We start from the raw sequence: 19,882 nt of genomic DNA, 5'->3' as shown, positions 1-19,882 counted from the left end.
ACGAAACTCGCGTTTCATTCTTCACTTTGCTAGTGAATGAGAGATGCTACCATATCGCATCAAGGCACATGGCTTGGTGTAATCCTGTTGGGCTAAAACAGGCCAATGACACTCTTAACATAGTGTGATATTGTCCGCTTTGGGCCAAGCCCGCACGGTTTTTCCCAAAAGGCCTCACACCATTAAGAGATCCCTACACCTTATATGTAGACTCCCAATCTTTTCAGCTACCAATGTGGGACTTTGTTCGCACACCCAACAAATCCCAATATCTATATCGCCATTGATAATTATACCCTTCTCATAACTGGATCCATTCCGAAACTCCATGTTTTGGCAAATTATAGGAGTATGTGTACTATGCAAAGTCTCTTTTATAGCATTGCTTGGAGACAAAATCATCCTTGTTCTCGAGTTCTTTTACTCCCTCAGCTGGCAATTTGGCTGCAAAACTTGCTTTTAGCGACGTGATGATACGAGTGAATAATGCACAATGGCTCCTCGGAATCAGCAACTTTTAGTGAAAATAAGACTAGCTTATGCTAGCCTTTAAAATTAGCTATTTTGGCAAAAGGTACACTTGTATGGGCAAGGTAAGTTATGCAAGCCATCTTTGGCATTTTCATTACTATAATAAAAATATTCCACATTCTAATTATGTAATAGCAGTAAGTGGCCCAATGCTCTAATCCATTGGTCTGGTGAGCCTCTGCAAACCTTTTAGGCGAAAGAAAGAGAAACTTTGTGGCCTATAACTTTCCTTCTTCAACCATAAAGGCTTTTAAAAGGAGAAGAAAAGAGAAGAGAGGAAAATGAAACAATGTGGTCCAAGTTTAAAATCTAAACATTACATTTGGACTAAGAGAAAAGGTTGTCTTGAGTTTTCAAGAGTTTTATATAAAGACTAATTTCGATGGTCATTCAACTTTTAATTTATTGCATTAAAGTAAATAAAATAAATAAAAATTTGTATGAAAAACGTCAATTAACTTTGTCAAATATCACTAAAACAACTATTTTTCTTTTTTGACATTAGTGCAATATTGATAAGTGTTAATCTAAGCTTCTCCAATCCTAGAAGTACTTTTTTTTTTCAAAAAAGTGCTTTTTTTTTCAAAGTTGAAGTGTTTGGCCAAGCTTTTGGAAGAAGAAAATAAATGGGTTTGAGGAGAAGCGGAAGCAGTTTTGGAGAAGCAGAAAAAATAGCTTCTCTCCAAAAACACTTTTGAGAAAAATACACTTAAAAACAATTTATAAAAGTTTGGACAAACAATAATTGCTGCTCAGAAGTGTTTTTCAAATTAATTAGCCAAACACAAACTGCTTCTCACCAAAAGTACTTTTGAGAAAAGCATTTTTGAAAAAAAAACGTTTCTCAAAATAAACTGATTTTGCAACTTGGCCAAAGAGGAACTATAGCCTTTAATTAAGCGATTGTTTGGATCACTTATAGTAATGGTTGCGTGTTAAAAGTTTTCTATATCTATAAATTTCCAAGAAATGGAAAATTGAGAAATGTTGTAATAAGATCCTATTGATGTAATATATAATTTTGGCACACATTAGGTGTTGGGAAGACATACCCTAACCAAAATAATATTGCACGTGTTGCAATTAAGAGTTCATGCAAAACTACTTCGAATTTGTCTGAACTCAATAATGTAGGTAATATGTCAAGATTAGTAGAACGGAAATTGTGAATTTTTAAATAAATTTTTAGAATTGCATTGTGAAATAGCTTTTATAAGTAGTTGGATACTTACCATAATTTTTATAATCAGGATTCAAGAAATTTCCTCCTAAACTCGTCTTCCTCCTAATCAACATGAATGGATTTTAACAACTTAACGTGATCGCTTCGTATTAGTGATAAGGAACTTTTTGACTTACAAATCTATCTTAAATAAAAATTCAAAATGAATTTTTTTTTTCAAATTTAGTCAAACGATCTAAAAATAAGTTTGGCACACTTATTTTTAAATGATCTTTTATTCTTTTTAGTTATGTCTCCATAAATAATGAAATCAGAGTTTGAGTTATATGTATCAGTGCTTTAAAAGGCTTTAATAGGACTCGTCTGGGGGCTCGCCTCAGAGCGAGGCACTATCAAAACGCCTCGAGGCTCACGTGTGGGGCTTAGTTCTGTGAAACTTAGCCGAAACACGCCTAACGCTTACCGCTCGGGGCTCGCCCAGTAGTTCCTAGCGCAAATCATGCATTGAATTTCCTAATAGTATTGTTGACACTCAAAATTTTTTAACAAAAGAGTAATCAAAGTCTATTCATCTATAGAAATATGAAGATTGAGATTAACTTAAAACAATGAGCCATAGTATTATATATTTACTAATTGAGAACATAGAAGAGTGTATCATTTGAATGGCCAAAATTTATATCTCATTTACTATAGGTATTCATATTTGAGAAGCTAACAAGAGAGGAAATGAGGGAAAGTGATGTGGTTCTTCGAGTTAACAAAGAACCAACCGACCAGGGATCAAGATCTTGAAACGAAAACGTGGTTTGTGGGTCAATTTCAAGAAACAAAGTATCTCAAGTTTTAGGCCCCGGAATCTGATGATTCAAAAACGAGGTGAAAGATGACGATCTGAAATATAAGAAAGACTATTTACTCGTTCAAAATAAGTAAATAACGGTGTTGCACCAGTTCAATGATAGTAATGATATTATATCAAAAGAACGAATTTAGATCACTACAAAAAAAAAAAAATTGGAATTAGTTACGAACATCGTCGTTAATCTATCGCTAAAACGCTCATAGCTAGCAGAATTTCTTGATAATCCGTTGCTAATCCATCGCTAAATGAGATTAGTAACGGATTTTTCTGTTTAGTTACAAAATTTGTCCGTCGCTAAAACCTGATTTTTTTGTAGTGGATCTAGAAACGTGTTCTTGAAAGATCAAGAGTTAAACAAGTTCCTAAAGTCACTACTTGGAATCAATTAGCGTGATAAAGAAACACCACACGCAATTAAAAACAAGATAAAAACTATCACCACCTTGCTTGGAACCAAAAACAAGGAGAAGATAAAATAGAGAAAAACACTCTATTGTAAGACTAGGCAAACCTTAAAAACGTGAATTTCCTTCTACAAGGCAAGAGAACCCTTTATATAGGCCTAGATCTCTTCTTTGATGACTACAATTCATATTCTAATAAGGAAATAAAATAACTAAAAACAAGAAAAGTAAAATCCTTATTCTACAAGGAAAAGAAACTCAAATCCTACTAAAAGGAAAATCTTATTCTAAAATAAATCCTATTTTAAGAAGGAAAGAATCTTAGCTTCTTGAAATCAATCTTGAGCTTCTTCGACTTCTTGCGCTTCTTGAAAATAAGTCCATATGTTTGGACTTGAGCTCTAGAACATGATCTTGGCCAAAATTAATAAAATGTAACGTTGATTCTTCATTTAAATCATGCATGTTTTATATCTCTTGTCAGTAGTGTAATTGTCATATTATTACAGTCAACTGGCTGCTAAATCAATAATTTTTAAAAATAAGGTACAGGTTAAAAGGTGGCATAGGGAACGATGGCAAATCCCCGATTGTCGGGCCATGACTTTATCATTTATCCAGGATTTTATTAGGACTCCTAATCTCCGAAGAAATGGAGGTACCCACGTTTCTCCTCCTATAAAAAGGGTCTAGCAATCTCCTCGTATTATAGGAGGCTGATGTATGAGACCATTGTTTCTTGAACTTCTTTTAGTCCAAAAAATAGCATTTTGCCCATAGTATTACAAGGTATGTGAAAGAGATGTTTTTTATATGAACTTGAAAGTACCTATAACTAAACAATTACTGATAGTTCAAATTAGGTACAGGATGTTTGGATTGGCTTTTAAACTGGTCAAATCAGCTTTTAAGCTTTTTCTAACTTTTTTTAGTGTTCGGCAAAGTCAAAAACAGCTTAAAATAAGTTTAAAAACGGCTTAAAACAAGTTTAAACTGGTCAAATCAGCTTTTAAGCTCTTTTTAACTTTTTTCAGTGTTCGGCAAAGTCAAAAGTACTTAAAATAGTAAAAAAAAAAAAAAGGCTTAAAACAAGCCAAAAGCAAGAACCTGAGCAACTCCTACTTATTAGTACTTTTTGGCTTAAAAGCTTATTTTGCTGAAAAGCTTTTTTTTTTTTTTAAAAGCCAATCCAAACGAGCTCGTAATCCTATTTCTCTAAGTAAATAATTTTACAGCTTGATTCATTAGTTGAATGAAAAGAAGATTCCATTAAAAAAAATTTTATTGAACTTGACATGCAAAAACACTAAATAACATCTACTAACAATTATTTGTATAAGAAATAAGTAGTTCCCTCAAGCTCTATTGTTTTCCTTGTGTCCTTATTCCTGTAAGTGTTTTCACTTCATTGGTGACCCATAGACAGAAGTGGAGCCGGAATTAAGTTAGTGAGTTTAAAATTAATAATTTGCACATATTAGATTTCTCAAGACAAATTTAGAGTTTGGATTAAAGTTACTGATGTAAATGCTTAATTTTTGCCATGTCTTTTTATTATATATATATATATATATATATATATATATATATATATATATATATCTGTGTGTGTGTGTGTGTATGTGTGTGTGTATGTTCTTATTTGTGTGTATGTAGATTATGAGAGTTTTATTATGATTTAATTAAGAGAGGAACAAAACTTTGGGCTAGTGTTATATTAAAGTGAAATGGGCTAAAAAATCAGACCAAATCATTGGCCCAATTGCACCAACCCAGACCTATTGATGGCTTGCCAAGACCCAGATCAAAACGACGTAGTTTCATAATAAAACTACGTCGTTTCACTAAATGAAACAAGATCAAATCTTACCCCTCCATTCCATCTTGATCCAATGGATCTCATTCACTCTTGGCCTAGGTATTTAAAGCCTCCAAAATCTGAAAAATTTCCCCATTCCCACCCATAAACTTTTTCTCTCTTATCACTCTCTCCCCCCTCTCTGCCACGCCGCCCCAACGCCGCCCATCGCCGTCGGCCGAAAATCGCCTCCGGCGGCGGCATCCCTCCAATCCATCCCAAAATTTTACCATCTCTTCCCCTCTTCCTCCTCTTTCTACCTATGCCACCCAAATCCCCCAAATCTCCACCAATAATCAACAAAATCAAACCCTAGTCGCGCCGTCACCACCCTAGCCGCCGCCCACCACCCCAAACTCCAAAAATTTTACACCACCGGCCTCCTCTTCTCCCCCTCTTTCCATATCTCCGACTCAAAAATCAAAAAAAAAACCCCACGCCGCCCTAGTGCCACCACCACTACCCTAGCGCCGCCGCCACTGCCGCTTACTGCCGCCCACTGCCGCCCGTTTCTTTTCTCTAACCGGCCTCAAGCAAGGTTGTGTCGTTGATATTATTGAAACCGGACTCGGATTCACCGGAATTTTTTGGTTTCAAGAATATCAACAATAAAAGCTTGCTCGAAAGTCGTACCACTGCCTATCGTCGTCTCCCGGATGCTCGAGTATATGGTAAAATCACAATCCCTGCCCCGTTATTAATTTTCTAATTTTTCTTTTTTTTGGGTTTTTAGTTTAGTTAGTTTCTGTCTTGTTTCTTTATTTTAATCCATTTCTGATTATGTTTGTCTTTGTTAAATCGCTTCAGCGATATCGTGCGTTCCGTTTGGCTTTAATAGTTAATTTTTGTTTGCTCATGTTGGTTCATAATACATGTGTTGAAATTTAATTACATGTTTTAATACTTGGTTTAATTTGAATCAATAGGTTGATATTAGTGTTGTTAAAATCTGAAATTTAGATATTTTGTAGGGTACTAGTAGCTTTGCTTTTAGTAGGGTGGCTGAAGTGACCATTTGGCTCCTGCCATAGCAGATTTCAGGCTGTCCTTTCACCTTTTGGACAGCCTTTAGCATACAAAATCAGCCTCTTTTGGGGAGATTTTTGTTGAACCAAACTCTGTCCAAAAAGTTGGTTTTTCTTTGCCTATTTAAGGGCTGCCCTTTCTTCATTATAGAGGGGAAACACATTTAGATAACATCTTTAATAGTTGTTTGAATACACAAAAAGTTGAGAGAAAAATCAGCAGCTAAATATATATAATAGTAAGCTGAAATTGTGAGTTTGGTGAAGGTTTCTTAGAGTGAAAACTCTTTCAAAAGATAAAGTCTTTTAGAACTTGTTCTGGGCTTCTACTCTAAGATTTTCGGGCTGTTCAAACGTCCATCTTAGTGCTGTTTCCTTGCTGTCCTTCTGTTGTTTCTGCTCGCTTTTCACTTTTGCATCATATTTCCGCTCTTCAGATAACTTTTGAACCTTTGTAATGCAGATTTTCATAGCAATAAACCAATATTGGAACCTGTTTTGACTGTTGGAGCAGAGCTGAATTCATTTGGCCATTTGTTTAAGTGTTTTAAGGTAGTATGCATGACGCAACCATGTGAATGTATAACTGCTAGCTTGAAATTGCTCCTTACATCTTAGCTGAAACACCACTTTATAGTTTTATTTAGTTATTGGAAAGATAAGCTACCATAGGCTTACCACAATGGATTGGATGTGAATATTTTTTCTTGTTTCTTTTAAATTTTGGAGTTCCAATATACTGGTAGGTTGTTTGAGTCTTTCCTATCATTATATCCCTTTCACATTGATAAAGTCTCATTTGAATTATGAAGCTATTTTATTAAAGGAGATAATCCCTTCGGCTATTTCTTTCTGTTGTGCCAGTTTAAGCAAAAGTCAGCATTTAGAAGTTTCCATCAATCCACTTTATAATTGTTAAGTAAAGAAAAAAATGAGTTTTCTTTTTGTGAATCTTTCATGACTAGCATGTTATTAGTTTAGAGTATTTATTAGTATTTGAATGATAGAAGATAGCTATTTTATCAAGGTGAATGTCTTGAATTTAATTTTGACATATGGAATGTGAGTAAATTTAGTAAAGAAAATTAAGAGGCTACTGATTACTATTGTTGAGTGAATTGGGCCAAGGGAATAGTGTGCACAAATGAAATTAGATTTAATAAAAAAGGGGGCCACGTTAGATCTTCGGTATACATGGGGTTGGTCTTGAATCATAATGTATTGGGTCGGGTTTAATAAAGATGCATATTGGCCCAATGCCAATAAATAAGCTAGTGGCCCATACTTTCTTTCAATAAGCTGTTGGCCCGTTCTCTTTATTCAACTGTTGGTGATTCCTCTGGTGGCTCATTTCCTCAAAACAAATAAAGGTTGTCCGAATTCATGTGTCGTATTTCTCAAATAATAAATTCGGATCAGTTGTTTTATTAAACTAATTAACATAATTTAATCGCTTTCTTAATTAATTAATTTAAGCACTAAGCAACTAATAGGCGCGTTAACTTTTTTCATTCACGGACTCGCTTGCGTAGCGTGATATTTAACATTCAATAATTTAATTCACTAATCTCTTACTATATCTATAGTTTTAGTTAAATTTCTAATCCTTTCACCATACTCGCGGATTCGCTCGCGTAGCGCAATAGTAACTTTTTAATAGCGATAGTAACCTTTTAATAAATAATTTTCTCAAAAGCACAAATACAGTAATTTTTTCTGAAAATAATAGCGTGCTAATAATCCTTTGTCATAACTGCGGATTCGCTTGCGTAGCGCTGTTACGACAAAATTAATAAAATTCATTTTGGTCGCATATTCGCTTTCGTAGCGCGGTTAGGACAATTTTATACTATTTATATCATACTTTTTTTTAAACAACTTCAATAATTAAAAGCGGATAGGTAAAACATGAAAATACATATAAATCACAGTTTGTCCAAAATTAGCTCAAGCCAAGTTTTAAGTCAATAAAGCGACCGTGCTAGAACCACGGGACTCGGGGAATGCCTAATACCTTCTCCCCGGTCAACAGAATTCCTTACCCGAACTTTGTTTTCGCGGACCGATAAAAATAGAGTCAAACTTTTCTTTGACTAGGGATTCAAATAAAAGGTGACTTGGAACACCGAAAACCAATTCCAAGTGGCGACTCTACAAATAAAATAATCCCTACTCAAATTTGTCACTTCAATTGGAAAAACTCTTTAACCCACCATAATATCCATACACATACATATTTTTCGGGGAGTAAAAAAGGGGTATGACAACTGAGTTCGGCCGAACTCGTAACCTGTGTCCCAGCTACGCCCTTGCACATAGATATTTACTTTTTCTAGGACTTCGGACTGTTTTAGCTATGTCATATTTCTTTGGGACATTCCTCACGTTAATATTTATGTTATAATTCTAGGAAGTATATTTTAATTTATGAACCTATGCCCTTGTGGTACAGGAATATCATGACAACATGGAGATTAGACTGAGCCACAAAAAAAGGAAGAGGGCACACTCAACAACTCAAAAGCTAATCTCAGCCTTTTGGCCATTGTGGATATTGGAGGATATACAATAATGGGTTCGCGGATTCAGCAGAACCTAGTGATACGAGGTAGAACCCTTTTAACATGTGCGAAAAACAAGTATAGCTCGAGTTAAATTTACATTTCACACTTAGAATCCACACGGTCTAAAGTTTGATTTAAGCGATTCCTTATTATGGGCGAAAAAGCAATCTAACGCTTGCTACCACAAAGAAAATCTATGAGCACGCGAGGCTAAATATAGCATGAAATCTCAAACCATTAATAATATCTGTACAGATTTTAGCTGTAAACATCAATGAAACACTAAAGGATCAAACATGACAGCAAAGTGCGCCGATTCAGTGTTACAGTAAATGACATGATATAAGGGCACTAAAGAATACCAAGATCCATACCCATTTCCACACTGCCAAAAACAGAATTTAATGTTCAGAAGTTTTTTATATTAAGAATATCTGAATAAGATCTTTAGGTGAGCTTAAATGTATCATCTAAAAGATATTGACAAAAACATAAATAACTCTACCTCTGTACTTGGTAGAGCTGCCTGTCATGTATCATCTATCATGTTTCATATTTTACCTCTCTTGTGCAGTTGTGCTTAGATTGCAACTTTAAGGTCTCCTATTTAGACTTGTTGCGCATAAACCGTTCCATAAAATCTTCAGCGAGTAGGTTTGGTTTTACTTCACGGAACATTCCTGGTTTCTTTATCTTCGAATTCTGAAAATTACTGGTAAAAATATGTAGAGGTAGTAACTATATTGATCTGATACCCAAAATAGTAGTATTTCTTTGGTAGCAACACAAGTCATCAACAGAAAAACAAGCACATAGGTTATAGCACAAACTTCTCTTTTTTACTTTTTATGCATTATTTCCCTTATAGACTAAAAAGAGCAGCCGGGTGCACAAAGCATCCTGCATTTACGCAGAATCCAGGGAAGGGCCGCACAGTGTAATATAGACTTTCTAAATGTATAACCAACACTTACTTGGAACTTCTTGAAGATCCTGGTTTATCCCTCAAACTCATAGCTGCCAGTTGACGTGCCAAGTTCTCGTCTCGATCACCATGAGCTGAGCTAGTTCTTGAGACAGCATTACAATCAATTGGCCAAGTAATTGGAAGTATTAAGTCTCTACAGAACAAGAAGATCTGTAAAGTCAGCATTTCAATGTTTTCATTTATCCTAAAAGTCAGCAATTTTGATCCCAAAATAAAAAAGACTAAACATGTCAATGGAGTACTTCAATATCCTAAAAGGTGTATATTTTTTATACAGATTTAACTTATAATACAATGAAAGTGTAAAGAAATTTTACACTATTAGCATTACTATTACGTGTTGTAGCAGGTTGCATGCCTTATTTTCTAGCTAACTAGCTCCTGTCATTAGTATCGGTTACTTGGAGTTATCTTTTACATTACCTGATAATGTAGAAATTCTTTTACACTGTTAGCGTACAGAGATTAAACAACCGACAAGACAACAATTTAGATCAGAGAAAACACTAAAACATTCTGTACCGTTCAGCACGCTTGCATGTGCAACGATTCATCAAATCCACTGTATAATTACCAAAATGGATGTCAATCTGCTTTGACAACTTTGGTATATGATAGCCTGGTAAAATGTCCCAGATCTTTAACACTTGAAAATATATAGAATTCTGCTCCAAAATATCTATGGTCCAAATCAATTTTAAGCGCTTGACACTATACACCTCCAACAGTACAGATGAATTTCCACCCTTGTTGCTGAGCATTCTGTTGTTTTCTGATTTACGCCAGCCATTTGAAAGCTTCACCAAAAGGGAAATCACTTCTTTACTAATCTCCACATCCTTAATTCTGGCCATGGATTTTGAGAAATCTTCACTAAACAAAACCTGTCATTTTGTAACAGAAAACAACCTGTTAGCTCTCCATTTGAAAACAAAACAAATGAGTTTAAGCTCTCAAGTCAAAGAACTACCAAAAACTAACACTTGTGTAAATTTTGGCCTACTTAACTAGCAAAATCGAAATATTAAAGATGCATACTTTGGCCATCAATGTTGAACAAACAAAATTAAAGATGGGAAAGCTGCTTCTTGACCATGAATTAAACAGGTGTTAGTAGTGAAAGAAAACTTAAAATTTCATCATAGGCCAAATGAAGGCGAAGCAGCATACCTTCCACTTGGCTGCTTCAAATATAGGGGAATCCGTTCTAAGAAATGTTTCTAATTGGCCAAGCTCAATGGCTGCATTTGAAATTGCTTGATTCAATCTTTTGTCGTCAGTAACATCAAAGTAACAACGCCTAGCCTTGGCGTCAATGACTAAGTTTCTCCAAATGGAGCCACTGTTAACCAAAGTTGCGCCGTTCCCCAATATCCAAAGGCAATATCTGCATAAAAAGCCAAGGAAACAATTACGGATATGTTCATATATTAGCTTCTTTCAAAACGGCCATTGAAAGACAACAATAAATAAGAATAGCCAATTCGAACCATCCTTGATATTCAAACATTTTGAAATGTAATAATGTTGTGCAGCAAATTAGTACCTTGCTCGAGTCAGTGCTACATTTGCTCTCTGAAGATCAGAAAGGAATCCAACCGATCCACGTCCATTACAACGAACAGTGGAGATAATTATAACATCTTCTTCACCCCCTTGAAAACCATCAACAGAACGAACATTCACTGAGAAGTCACTGTTAACATCTGTGCTATATTTCTTGCCAAGAATTTGTTGAATAGCAAATACTTGAGCCTTGTAAGGAGATATGCAGCCAACACGGACCTTTTGTTTCGAAGAGACAGATTCTGTAATTCAGGTAATAATATCAGGTTTGCCTACTCAATTGCCACGCAAACCAAGATATAACAGAGAAAACTAGAAATGTACATCTTAAGCTGAAACTAAGTACATGAAAGATTAGAGTATCACCTTTATAGAGGTTAGCGACTATTTCAGCTACAACGAAAGCTTCTGCCATATTTCTCGTGCTGTGCTTGTCATCAATCTCCTCATTTCCACTACTTACATTAATAAATGAATAGGAGCCAAAAATATCTCCTTCAAGAAATCTCTTCTCATATATCGCGGCTTTTACATTAGGACCATCCGTTATTTTCTTCTCATAGAACTCACTATTTGGGAACAGACTGATTTTTGGATGCATCCTATATTGAACATTAAGAAGGTGCTTCTTGTGTCCTAAGATTACCAGCCTCTTAAATAAGCTTCTGCCGAAGTCAGCCTTCTCACAGATCTGTATATAACAGATACTAGTTGTTAATGACATAAGATCAGCACAGTAATTTTATAAACAAGCTGTAAAAATATTAACTGATAACCTTGCTCTGAACCATTGCAGGCAATTGTTTCTCATCTCCGATGAGTATAGCATGGCGGAGACCTGGGAGTTGTAACGGAATAGTGGATTCACATTCTTTCAGCTGAGCGGCTTCATCAATTACCACCATCTCAAGTGGTGTCATTCCTTCTGTGTGCAATTTCGATGAGCTTGAAGCAGTGCAGAAAATCAAGCATGCGCCTTTCAGACAAAGACTTCTAATATGGTAGTCATCAATAAAATCTGGAAGAGAGATACTCTCACTAAGAAATTTCAATACTTTAAGGCATTCCGTTTTGGTTGCATACAAATTAGCAAAACGTCTCGCCTTACTCCTTGTAACATTTCTGTGTGAATTATCTCTTAACCCTCCAGAAGTTTCCGCAGTAGCAAACAATGTTCCAAGAGTTTGAAGCATCTTGAGTACTCTGATCATTTCCTTAGCTACTTCTAGTGAAATGAAAGAAGTAGGTAGATGTGTATACAAGCTCGTCAGACAAAATATTAATTGGTTCTGTATCCATTTGAATCTTTTGATAACAAACTCCTCAAATGTCCAAACACTTGCTTCTTCGTTGCTTGCCTCCCCTTCGTTCTTGACCTTGTTCGCTTTGTCATCTGCTCTCAAGTTGTTCCTCCTTTGAGAACTTTGTTTATCATTCTTTTTGTTCTCTTTTAATGTTTCAAGGACAAATTTTTTCCACAACTTACTCTTCCGATTTTTGTCTACTCGTTGATCATTGATATTGCCATCTTTTTCATTCAAACTAGATTCTTCACTAGTAATGCTTCCTTTTTCTTCCTCTTCCTCATCATCTGTGTCTTGATTATCATCAGTGTCATGTTCCTTATCTTTTTGTTTTTCTAAGTACTTGCGGTATTGCTCTTCAGGATCCTCGAGCAAACATATCATGGATTGTATACCAACTTTCCACCCATTATTCGGAGACAAACAGCTAGCAAGAGCATCAACGCGGTTGCTAAGAAACACATCAAACAGAACTTCATGATCATCGATCTTCATTCTTTCCCCATTACCAAATAAAACTATGTCTCCTAAACCATATGTATCATACTCCTGACCGTCCTGTACGTGTTGCATCAGCCTCTTTGTAACTCCCAAAACAGCAATGTTTGTAGGAGCACAAGTCAGAGTTCTGCATTTCATTTTTAGCAGAACATAGAGTAAAGAGGCAACTGTTTTAGTCTTTCCAGTTCCCGGAGGACCCCAAATTAACTTAACCGTGTTCCTGTGACCACATTCTCTTGTTTCAACACAACTTATAACAGCATTTTGTTGAGCATTGTCTAGGCCAAAGGACTGAATGATCGCCCTTGTATTTGATATAGCATTGGTTTTAGTTTCTCTAAAGGGGCAATGGGAGCAGTCTACTTCACCCTGCAAACAATTGAAATACACTAGACCTCAATAAATATATACTGGAAGCTAGATTAACTGTTTAATTTCACGTATAATCAACAACAACAACAAACACAGACCTTACCTCTACCTTGTGAAGGTAGAAAGGCTATTTCCGATAGGCCCTCGGCTCAATGCACAGTGACAAGGAAGAAACCAACCATAACAACAACAAGGAATTTCACGTATAATCACTATAACAGTAAAGTCGAAAAACTACTTTCTTCACATTAAACTTTACTCGATAAATTAAAGTCGCAAACTATTTATTGTCACAGTTTTGTAACAAAACTCTACTAGTGTAGTGGACAAAGTTCAAGAGGGAAAGAAGAGGTTTACTTACAATATTTGGATCACTTGTCAGCACAGTCTTAATGATCTTCAGGTTTGCATTTTCTTTGTCTGAATTCAAAGCTTTCCATATTCGGATATTTGTCGTCAAATTAGAAAGATACACAATAAAAAGCTTGTCTCCTTGTTCACCCTTTGCCCTGTCTGGTTTCTTAAACGAAATAGGCTGCGAAGAGAGGATAGGTACCCTATCCGAACCTTCGTCTTTCATTCCTTGAACTATGGCAATGAGATAAGATCTCTTAGGCCTATTCAAATCCTCAATTCTTTTTGGTTTCACATCTGTTAGTGCAATAAGATCACCAACTTCAGGTTCATATTTTGATTCAGTTTTCGACTCGTTGTTCTCTCCCTCTGTAGCTCTTTTCAATAAAATATTGTAATATAAACCTTTGGGAGGCTTAAAGTCTTTTGATATTTTAACATCAAGAATTTCAAGAGCCGGGGCTCGCGAAACTGTGAACATGTTTGAGAGCAAATCAGCATGTGTTTCTTCAACAAGGGGAGTAATGAATGACTTCATGTAATGATCAGTTGACAAGAATGTCTCTGGTATCTCTTTAACCTAACACATTAGAATTGAAGTTAGGACACATAACTTGAAAATACAAGAATGTGACAATGGAAAAAGAATTTGCACACTATCATGTCACCTAAAACATAACTACTAGTAATCGTCCATAGAAAGTGGTATTGGTAACCTGAAAATAAAGCAAGTTACAAGAGACATATCAGGATTTAAATTTGATGGATTCAACCTTCACGTTCTCATCACAAACTATTACTACTACTACTACGCCTCAATCTCAAACAAGTTGGGGTGTATTCGTCAATCCATTACAACAACTACTATGCCTCAGTTCCAAACAAGTTGGGGTCTCATCAGAACCCATACAACAACTACTACATCTCAGTCCCAAACAAGTTGGGGTCTCATCAGAACCCATTACAACAACAACAACTCCTATGCCGCAGTCCCGAACAAGTTGGGGTCTCACCATAATCCGTTACAACATCTACTACTATTACAATCAGTCCCAAACAAGTTGATGTCACATCAGAATCCATTATGACAACGACAACAACAATTATTAATATGTCTCAGTCCCAAACAAGTTTGGGTCTCATCAAACCCATTACAACAACTACTATGCCTCAATCCAAAACAACTTGCGGTCTCATCAAAACCCATTACAACAACAACAACTAAGCCTCAATACCGAACAAGTTGGGGGTCTCATCGGAACCCATATACATTTTTGAAACTATGGGTTCAATCTTTTTGAAATATTGGTAATTTTTAACATGTATATCTCTAACCCATATGAAAAAAAATGTTGGGTTGCACGCTACATCCACCACTGCAACAAGTTAAAATACACTGATCGCATACCATAGCATAAAACAGATTATACTATCGTTAAACCCATTGGTTGTATGCTACGTCCACCACTACAACAAGTTAAAATACACTGATAGCATTAAAAAAAATTATACTATCGTTAAATCCTACAATTCAAAAATACTTTTTAGGCATGCAAATGAACTAGATGAAAAATCCAATCGTTCAAAACCTTGTCTCTGTAAAGATCTCTGTTCAGCACGTCCCCTAAAGACCAAGAAAACACCAAATCTACCAACCCTGGAACTGTTTTCTCTGTTTTCTTCCTTGTAGTAGTAGTAGTTGCCATTTTAATTCCCTAGTCATCAAAATAAACAACATCAACTCAAAGTTACATGTACGAACAAATGGAAGGAAAATAAAAAAAGTTTTTACCTTGTCTTTCTTCTTTCTTCTGGGGTTTATTAGCTAAGAAAATTTTCCAGGTCTGTGATTTTATATGCAACTAAGTCACTACTACTGCTGCATTCCTAAAGCAGAGCAAGGAAAATGACAAAAAACTTTACGTAGCAGAGCTCCAATGAAATCACAGAATGAAAAAGAATTTCGTACAATCATACGAAGAAAAAGAGAAAGTGTTTGGAATAAAGAGACGAGACCCCAGCACCAAGGTTGACGGACGAGGAGTCAATAACTTAAATGGAAGAAAAATAGAACCATGTATATATTTTGCTTACCCACATATTAACAACAACAACAACCCAGTCTAATCCCACTAGTGGGGTCTGGAGAGGGTAATATGTACGCACACCTTACCCCTACCCGAGGGGCAGAGAGGCTGTTTCCAGGAAATCCTCGGCTCAAGAGAGCAACAAGAGACGATATATTAATACTATCAATAGACTCATAATACAATAACATAAAATAACATAAAATACATAACATAACATAAAATAACAAAATAACCGCAATATAAGAAATATGGGAAATACCAAATAGAAAAGGAAAGAAAAGGAAAGAATGGAAGGTATACTCATATCCAACAGATAAATCCATGTATCACTAGCTGATCAGTAGCATCCTAAGACTAATTCCTAACTGGCTAGTCTCACTCTAGTACGCTCTATAAGTATCCACAACTTTCCCCTAACCTACAACCTTAATGCTCGACCTCCATAATTCCCTGTCAAGGGCCATGTCCTCAGGAAAGTAAAGAAAGTAATAATAATACAGTATAAGTTATATACGTTGTCAGTGTAAAAATATTTTAAACCACGTAGGTTTCCTTAAAATGTGAAGTTAGAAGGTAAATTACGACAGTAGCTTTAGTCCAAACCTGTACGGTCAAACTTTTCTATAACAGTCATCATTTGACTGTTCCTACGACGCTCATTTCACTACGACGGCCAAGTTTTCATTGGACCTTTTGGGCAGGTCACTTTGATAATACAGTTTGAGCTATATATACTGTTAGTATAAGGAATTTTTTGTGGTATCAGTGTCGGGGGCGAAGTTAGAGAGTAAGGGTTTGGCAATAGCTTTAGTTCAAACCGTACAGTCAAATTTATCTATAACAGATCACTTTACTATGACAGTCAAGTTTTTATTGATACCAATTTTTCATGCGATGTTATAATATAGTATGTCCTTTATACCATCACTTTGTTAATTATAGCAACTAAAAAATATCAAAACAAATGAGGTTGTTATAGAGAGATTTGATTGTATTTATATTAAAGGATACACTAAAGATGCACAAAATTAAATACAGAATCTAATTACTAACACCAAATATATTTATCCTAAAATTTAAAACCCATAATGTTCAAAATTTGGTTGTCCCTGCTTAAAATATGAATTTGTAATTTTAAAAATAAAATAGATTGCATATTATGATAGGTAAAGGTGATTTGATATTCTGTACTCTAACGTTGTATTTAGCTTTAAAATATTGATAATATTATTCCATGTTGGTGTCAATATCATCAATGTCTTATACTGTAGCAAAAGTAAAAGATTCCAAAGGCTAATATGAAGGAAAAGGAAGATGATGAGAAGTTATAAGGAAGACTTAGAATCGAAGTTAGGCCAAAGAAAAGAGGAAAAACTTAACTTGGAATCTGAAATTAGTCACACGAGCAAATTACTAAAAAGAAATTATAAACAATTTTATTAAATAAGTATTACTTAATAACTTAAACTAAATAGTAAAATTGTTAAAATATATTGGAAATTTTTAACAATATAATTACTTTCTTTCTACTTTAGGATCTACACTAATCGCATAATATTTAATTTATTTTCTTTTTATTTCAGAAATATTTTGGTAGAAATATTTATTTTCATTTCTAAGTTTAGGATCTATATTACTTGTAAAATATTTATTTTTCTTTTATTTTATAATTTATGAGGAAAATAACATATTCTCCTTACTTTATTCTCTTTGGTTACCTATAAATAGTGATATTTTTTTTTATTTAGCATGAATGGAACAAATCATGCAATGAGATATCATCCATCCTCCCCTTGATCTTTTCCTTTGGTTTCTCTTATTTTTCTCCACAAAAGTATACATATTATAAGATGTCAAATATCACTCATACTTGTATGTACTTCTTTTTTGATACTGTCAATACGTATAACTTAAATTCATATATGATCCAAATTGATTTTAATTTATATAGACAGTGGTGACATCATTTTATATTATTAATTTAGTTTTTTCTTGTTTATTAATTTAAAGTCACCTTTTATGGTATAGGGGTTCTAGCGGTATTTCTATGGCTTCTCTTTGTGAAAATAGCACGGGCTAGTCATTTTTCGGACTGGTAATTAAAAAATAACCAGTGTATGCAAAGTCATTCAAAAATAGCCACTATTTTGCTGTAACACGGAAAGTTCCAACATAATATACCGGAGATTGGTGCACCTGTGTATGAACTTCCAGCATATTATGCTGGAACTCCAACACTAGGAAAGTTCCAGCATAATATACTGGAGATTGGAGCACCTGTGTATGAACTTCCAGCATATTATGCTGGACCAGTATATTATACTGGAACTCCAGTATATTATGCTCGAATATTTTCCGGATTTTGAAGAGTGTTTTCGTTCAGATTTATCTTTACATAAAAGTGGCTAAAATTCGATTACTTTTGAAACTGTGGCTATTTTTCAATGACCACTTGTAAATCTGGCTATTTTTGAATTTCTCCCCTTGTCTTTCGGAGTCCTGTTTAAAAAGTAGTTGCGAGAATATGTCTGGATTAAGTGGTCCTTTTTCGGGCACTATTGAGACATAAGTTGGCCCGAGCTTCCCTTGGCATACCTGCGTTACCATTACTAAGAAAAGTAAGTAAGAATTCCTCCTAGATAAACTATTGATGTAGCTCTTTCGCTTCATGACCCCCAACATGTCTAATTGTCTACAACACGTTTATACTATCAGGGTTCGTTTGGTACGTGGGATAAAGGAATTAATCCTGTAATTAAATTTGAGATAAATTTATTTCACGTTTGATTGAGATAAAATTACGGGATAACTAATCTCGGGATTGTAGTATTATTTTTATATCTCTATGCGAGGGTGAGATAACAATCCTGGATAATTAATCCTGAAATAAGGTATTTTCCAACTAAATGATCCTTCAATGTTGTTTAACTTGTTGTAATAAATTATCTTATTAATTTATTTTCCATGTTAACAAGAACCAAAAGGAATCGAAAGGATTAAGTCATCGGAAAACACGAAAAATATTGTCGACAAACCAACGTCATGAGGCTGTGAAAGAAGTGAAGTCATATATGGGAAATGTACAACGAAATAGCGACGTGAAAGTGACTTTTTTGGGGTCGTTTCGTTTTCTTCGTTGGGAATTAAAGAGATTTTAAATTTTTTCTATCACCTTTATATTCTTTTCTCATTTGGCAAGACTTAGGCGAGTGAACTTGTTATAATGACAAATTAAAAGCTACTAACTTTTTTCCAGTCGACGTCCATTTTTCTCTTTTCTCAAAGTAAATTTAATTCAGACTAAAACACATTATTACTAGGGGTATTCATAAAAACCCAAAAAATCGAACCAAACCGAAAACCAAACCAAACTGACAAAAAAACCGATACTTTTTGGTTTGGTTTGGTTTTGGTTTTGAAATTTAAAAAACGATCAAATTTGGTTTGGTTTTAATCAGAAAAAAATCGAAAAAGACCAAAACCAAACCGACTATAGGAGTAGCTATTTCAAATTTATTATTACACCTATATATATGTATATTTTTATACAAAGTTTCAAAAATTTTATGGTAAATGTTAATAGTTTGCACTTTTAGTATAGTTTTGTACCTTTACATTCTAGTTTGATTGGTAGTTTTCTTTTGTTAAATGTAAAAATCAATTTCGTGTTAAAAATAATATATTTTAGTTGAGTCCTTAAATTATTCATCACTATTTGATTCAATTATCATCAATATATCTTGGTAAATAATAGATTTCTCAAAAGGCAATTGATTTGATAGTGTTACGTTGAAAATATGATCGCCGAAATATGTGTTTGGTAGTGTATGTCTTATATTTAAGAAAAAATCGACAAATAACCGAAGAAACCGACAAAACCCGACATAAACCGAATCGAGAAAAAACCGACTTAATTGGTTTGGTTTGGTTCTAATATTTGAAAAACCGACTTACTTGGTTTGGTTTCTTTTTAGGAAAAAACCGATCCAAACCGAACCATGAACACCCCTAATTATAACTCGTTAACAAAATAACTACAGAATAATTTTTTGTAGAAAAGTACTTTATTTGAGTCTTTTTTCGCCCCAAAAGTTTCATTAAATTAGTATTAATGATACCGAACTATACTTTTTTTTATCTTTTCCAAATTTATAGTATTTTAAAGTAATATTTTTAATTTTTTTTAGTATTTTTTTGGTTATTTTATTAATATATAAGCTACTAAAATTTAAAAATCACGGGGCTTACGTCAAATACCCTGAGGTTTATGGTGCACT

The 19,882-nt window shown here is 34.5% G+C and overlaps 1 protein-coding gene across 2 annotated transcripts; it reads right to left on the bottom strand.

Annotated features, from left to right (window-relative positions):
• Positions 1 to 8,645: 8,645 nt before the first annotated feature.
• On the bottom strand, positions 8,646 to 15,569 carry LOC109244737. 2 transcript variants are annotated; one of them, XR_002070724.1, is made up of 11 exons: positions 15,308 to 15,569; positions 15,105 to 15,230; positions 13,523 to 14,095; positions 11,761 to 13,158; positions 11,351 to 11,675; positions 10,965 to 11,226; positions 10,589 to 10,805; positions 9,941 to 10,302; positions 9,405 to 9,551; positions 8,936 to 9,142; positions 8,646 to 8,815 (listed from the first exon to the last, which is right to left on the bottom strand). XR_002070724.1 is itself a non-coding variant. In XM_019411877.1 (10 exons), exons 2-10 carry the CDS (start codon positions 15,219 to 15,221, stop codon positions 9,034 to 9,036), a joined length of 3,510 nt encoding a protein of 1,169 aa, XP_019267422.1. In that variant the 5' UTR covers positions 15,222 to 15,230; positions 15,308 to 15,569; the 3' UTR covers positions 8,646 to 9,033. The 2 variants fall into 2 exon arrangements, 1 of the variants encoding a protein (XP_019267422.1); XM_019411877.1 differs by having other exon boundaries at positions 8,646 to 9,142.
• Between the last annotated feature and the right edge of the window lie 4,313 nt (positions 15,570 to 19,882).

The sequence above is a fragment of the Nicotiana attenuata genome, unplaced genomic scaffold (genome assembly GCF_001879085.1).
Source record: "Nicotiana attenuata strain UT unplaced genomic scaffold, NIATTr2, whole genome shotgun sequence".
In the NCBI taxonomy this organism is placed as follows: Eukaryota; Viridiplantae; Streptophyta; class Magnoliopsida; order Solanales; family Solanaceae; genus Nicotiana; species Nicotiana attenuata.
This window is presented reverse-complemented; position numbering and strand designations above follow the sequence as displayed.

Excerpts from the sequence above, each read along its gene's own strand:
- LOC109244737 (XM_019411877.1), bottom strand. The coding sequence starts at position 15,221 with ATGGCAACTACTACTACTACAAGGAAGAAAACAGAGAAAACAGTTCCA. Across the intron at positions 13,159-13,522 it reads TGACAAGTGATCCAAATATT|GGTGAAGTAGACTGCTCCCA; the intron begins GTAAGTAAACCT and ends AATTGTTTGCAG. Across the intron at positions 10,806-10,964 it reads GTAGCACTGACTCGAGCAAG|ATATTGCCTTTGGATATTGG; the intron begins GTACTAATTTGC and ends CTTTTTATGCAG.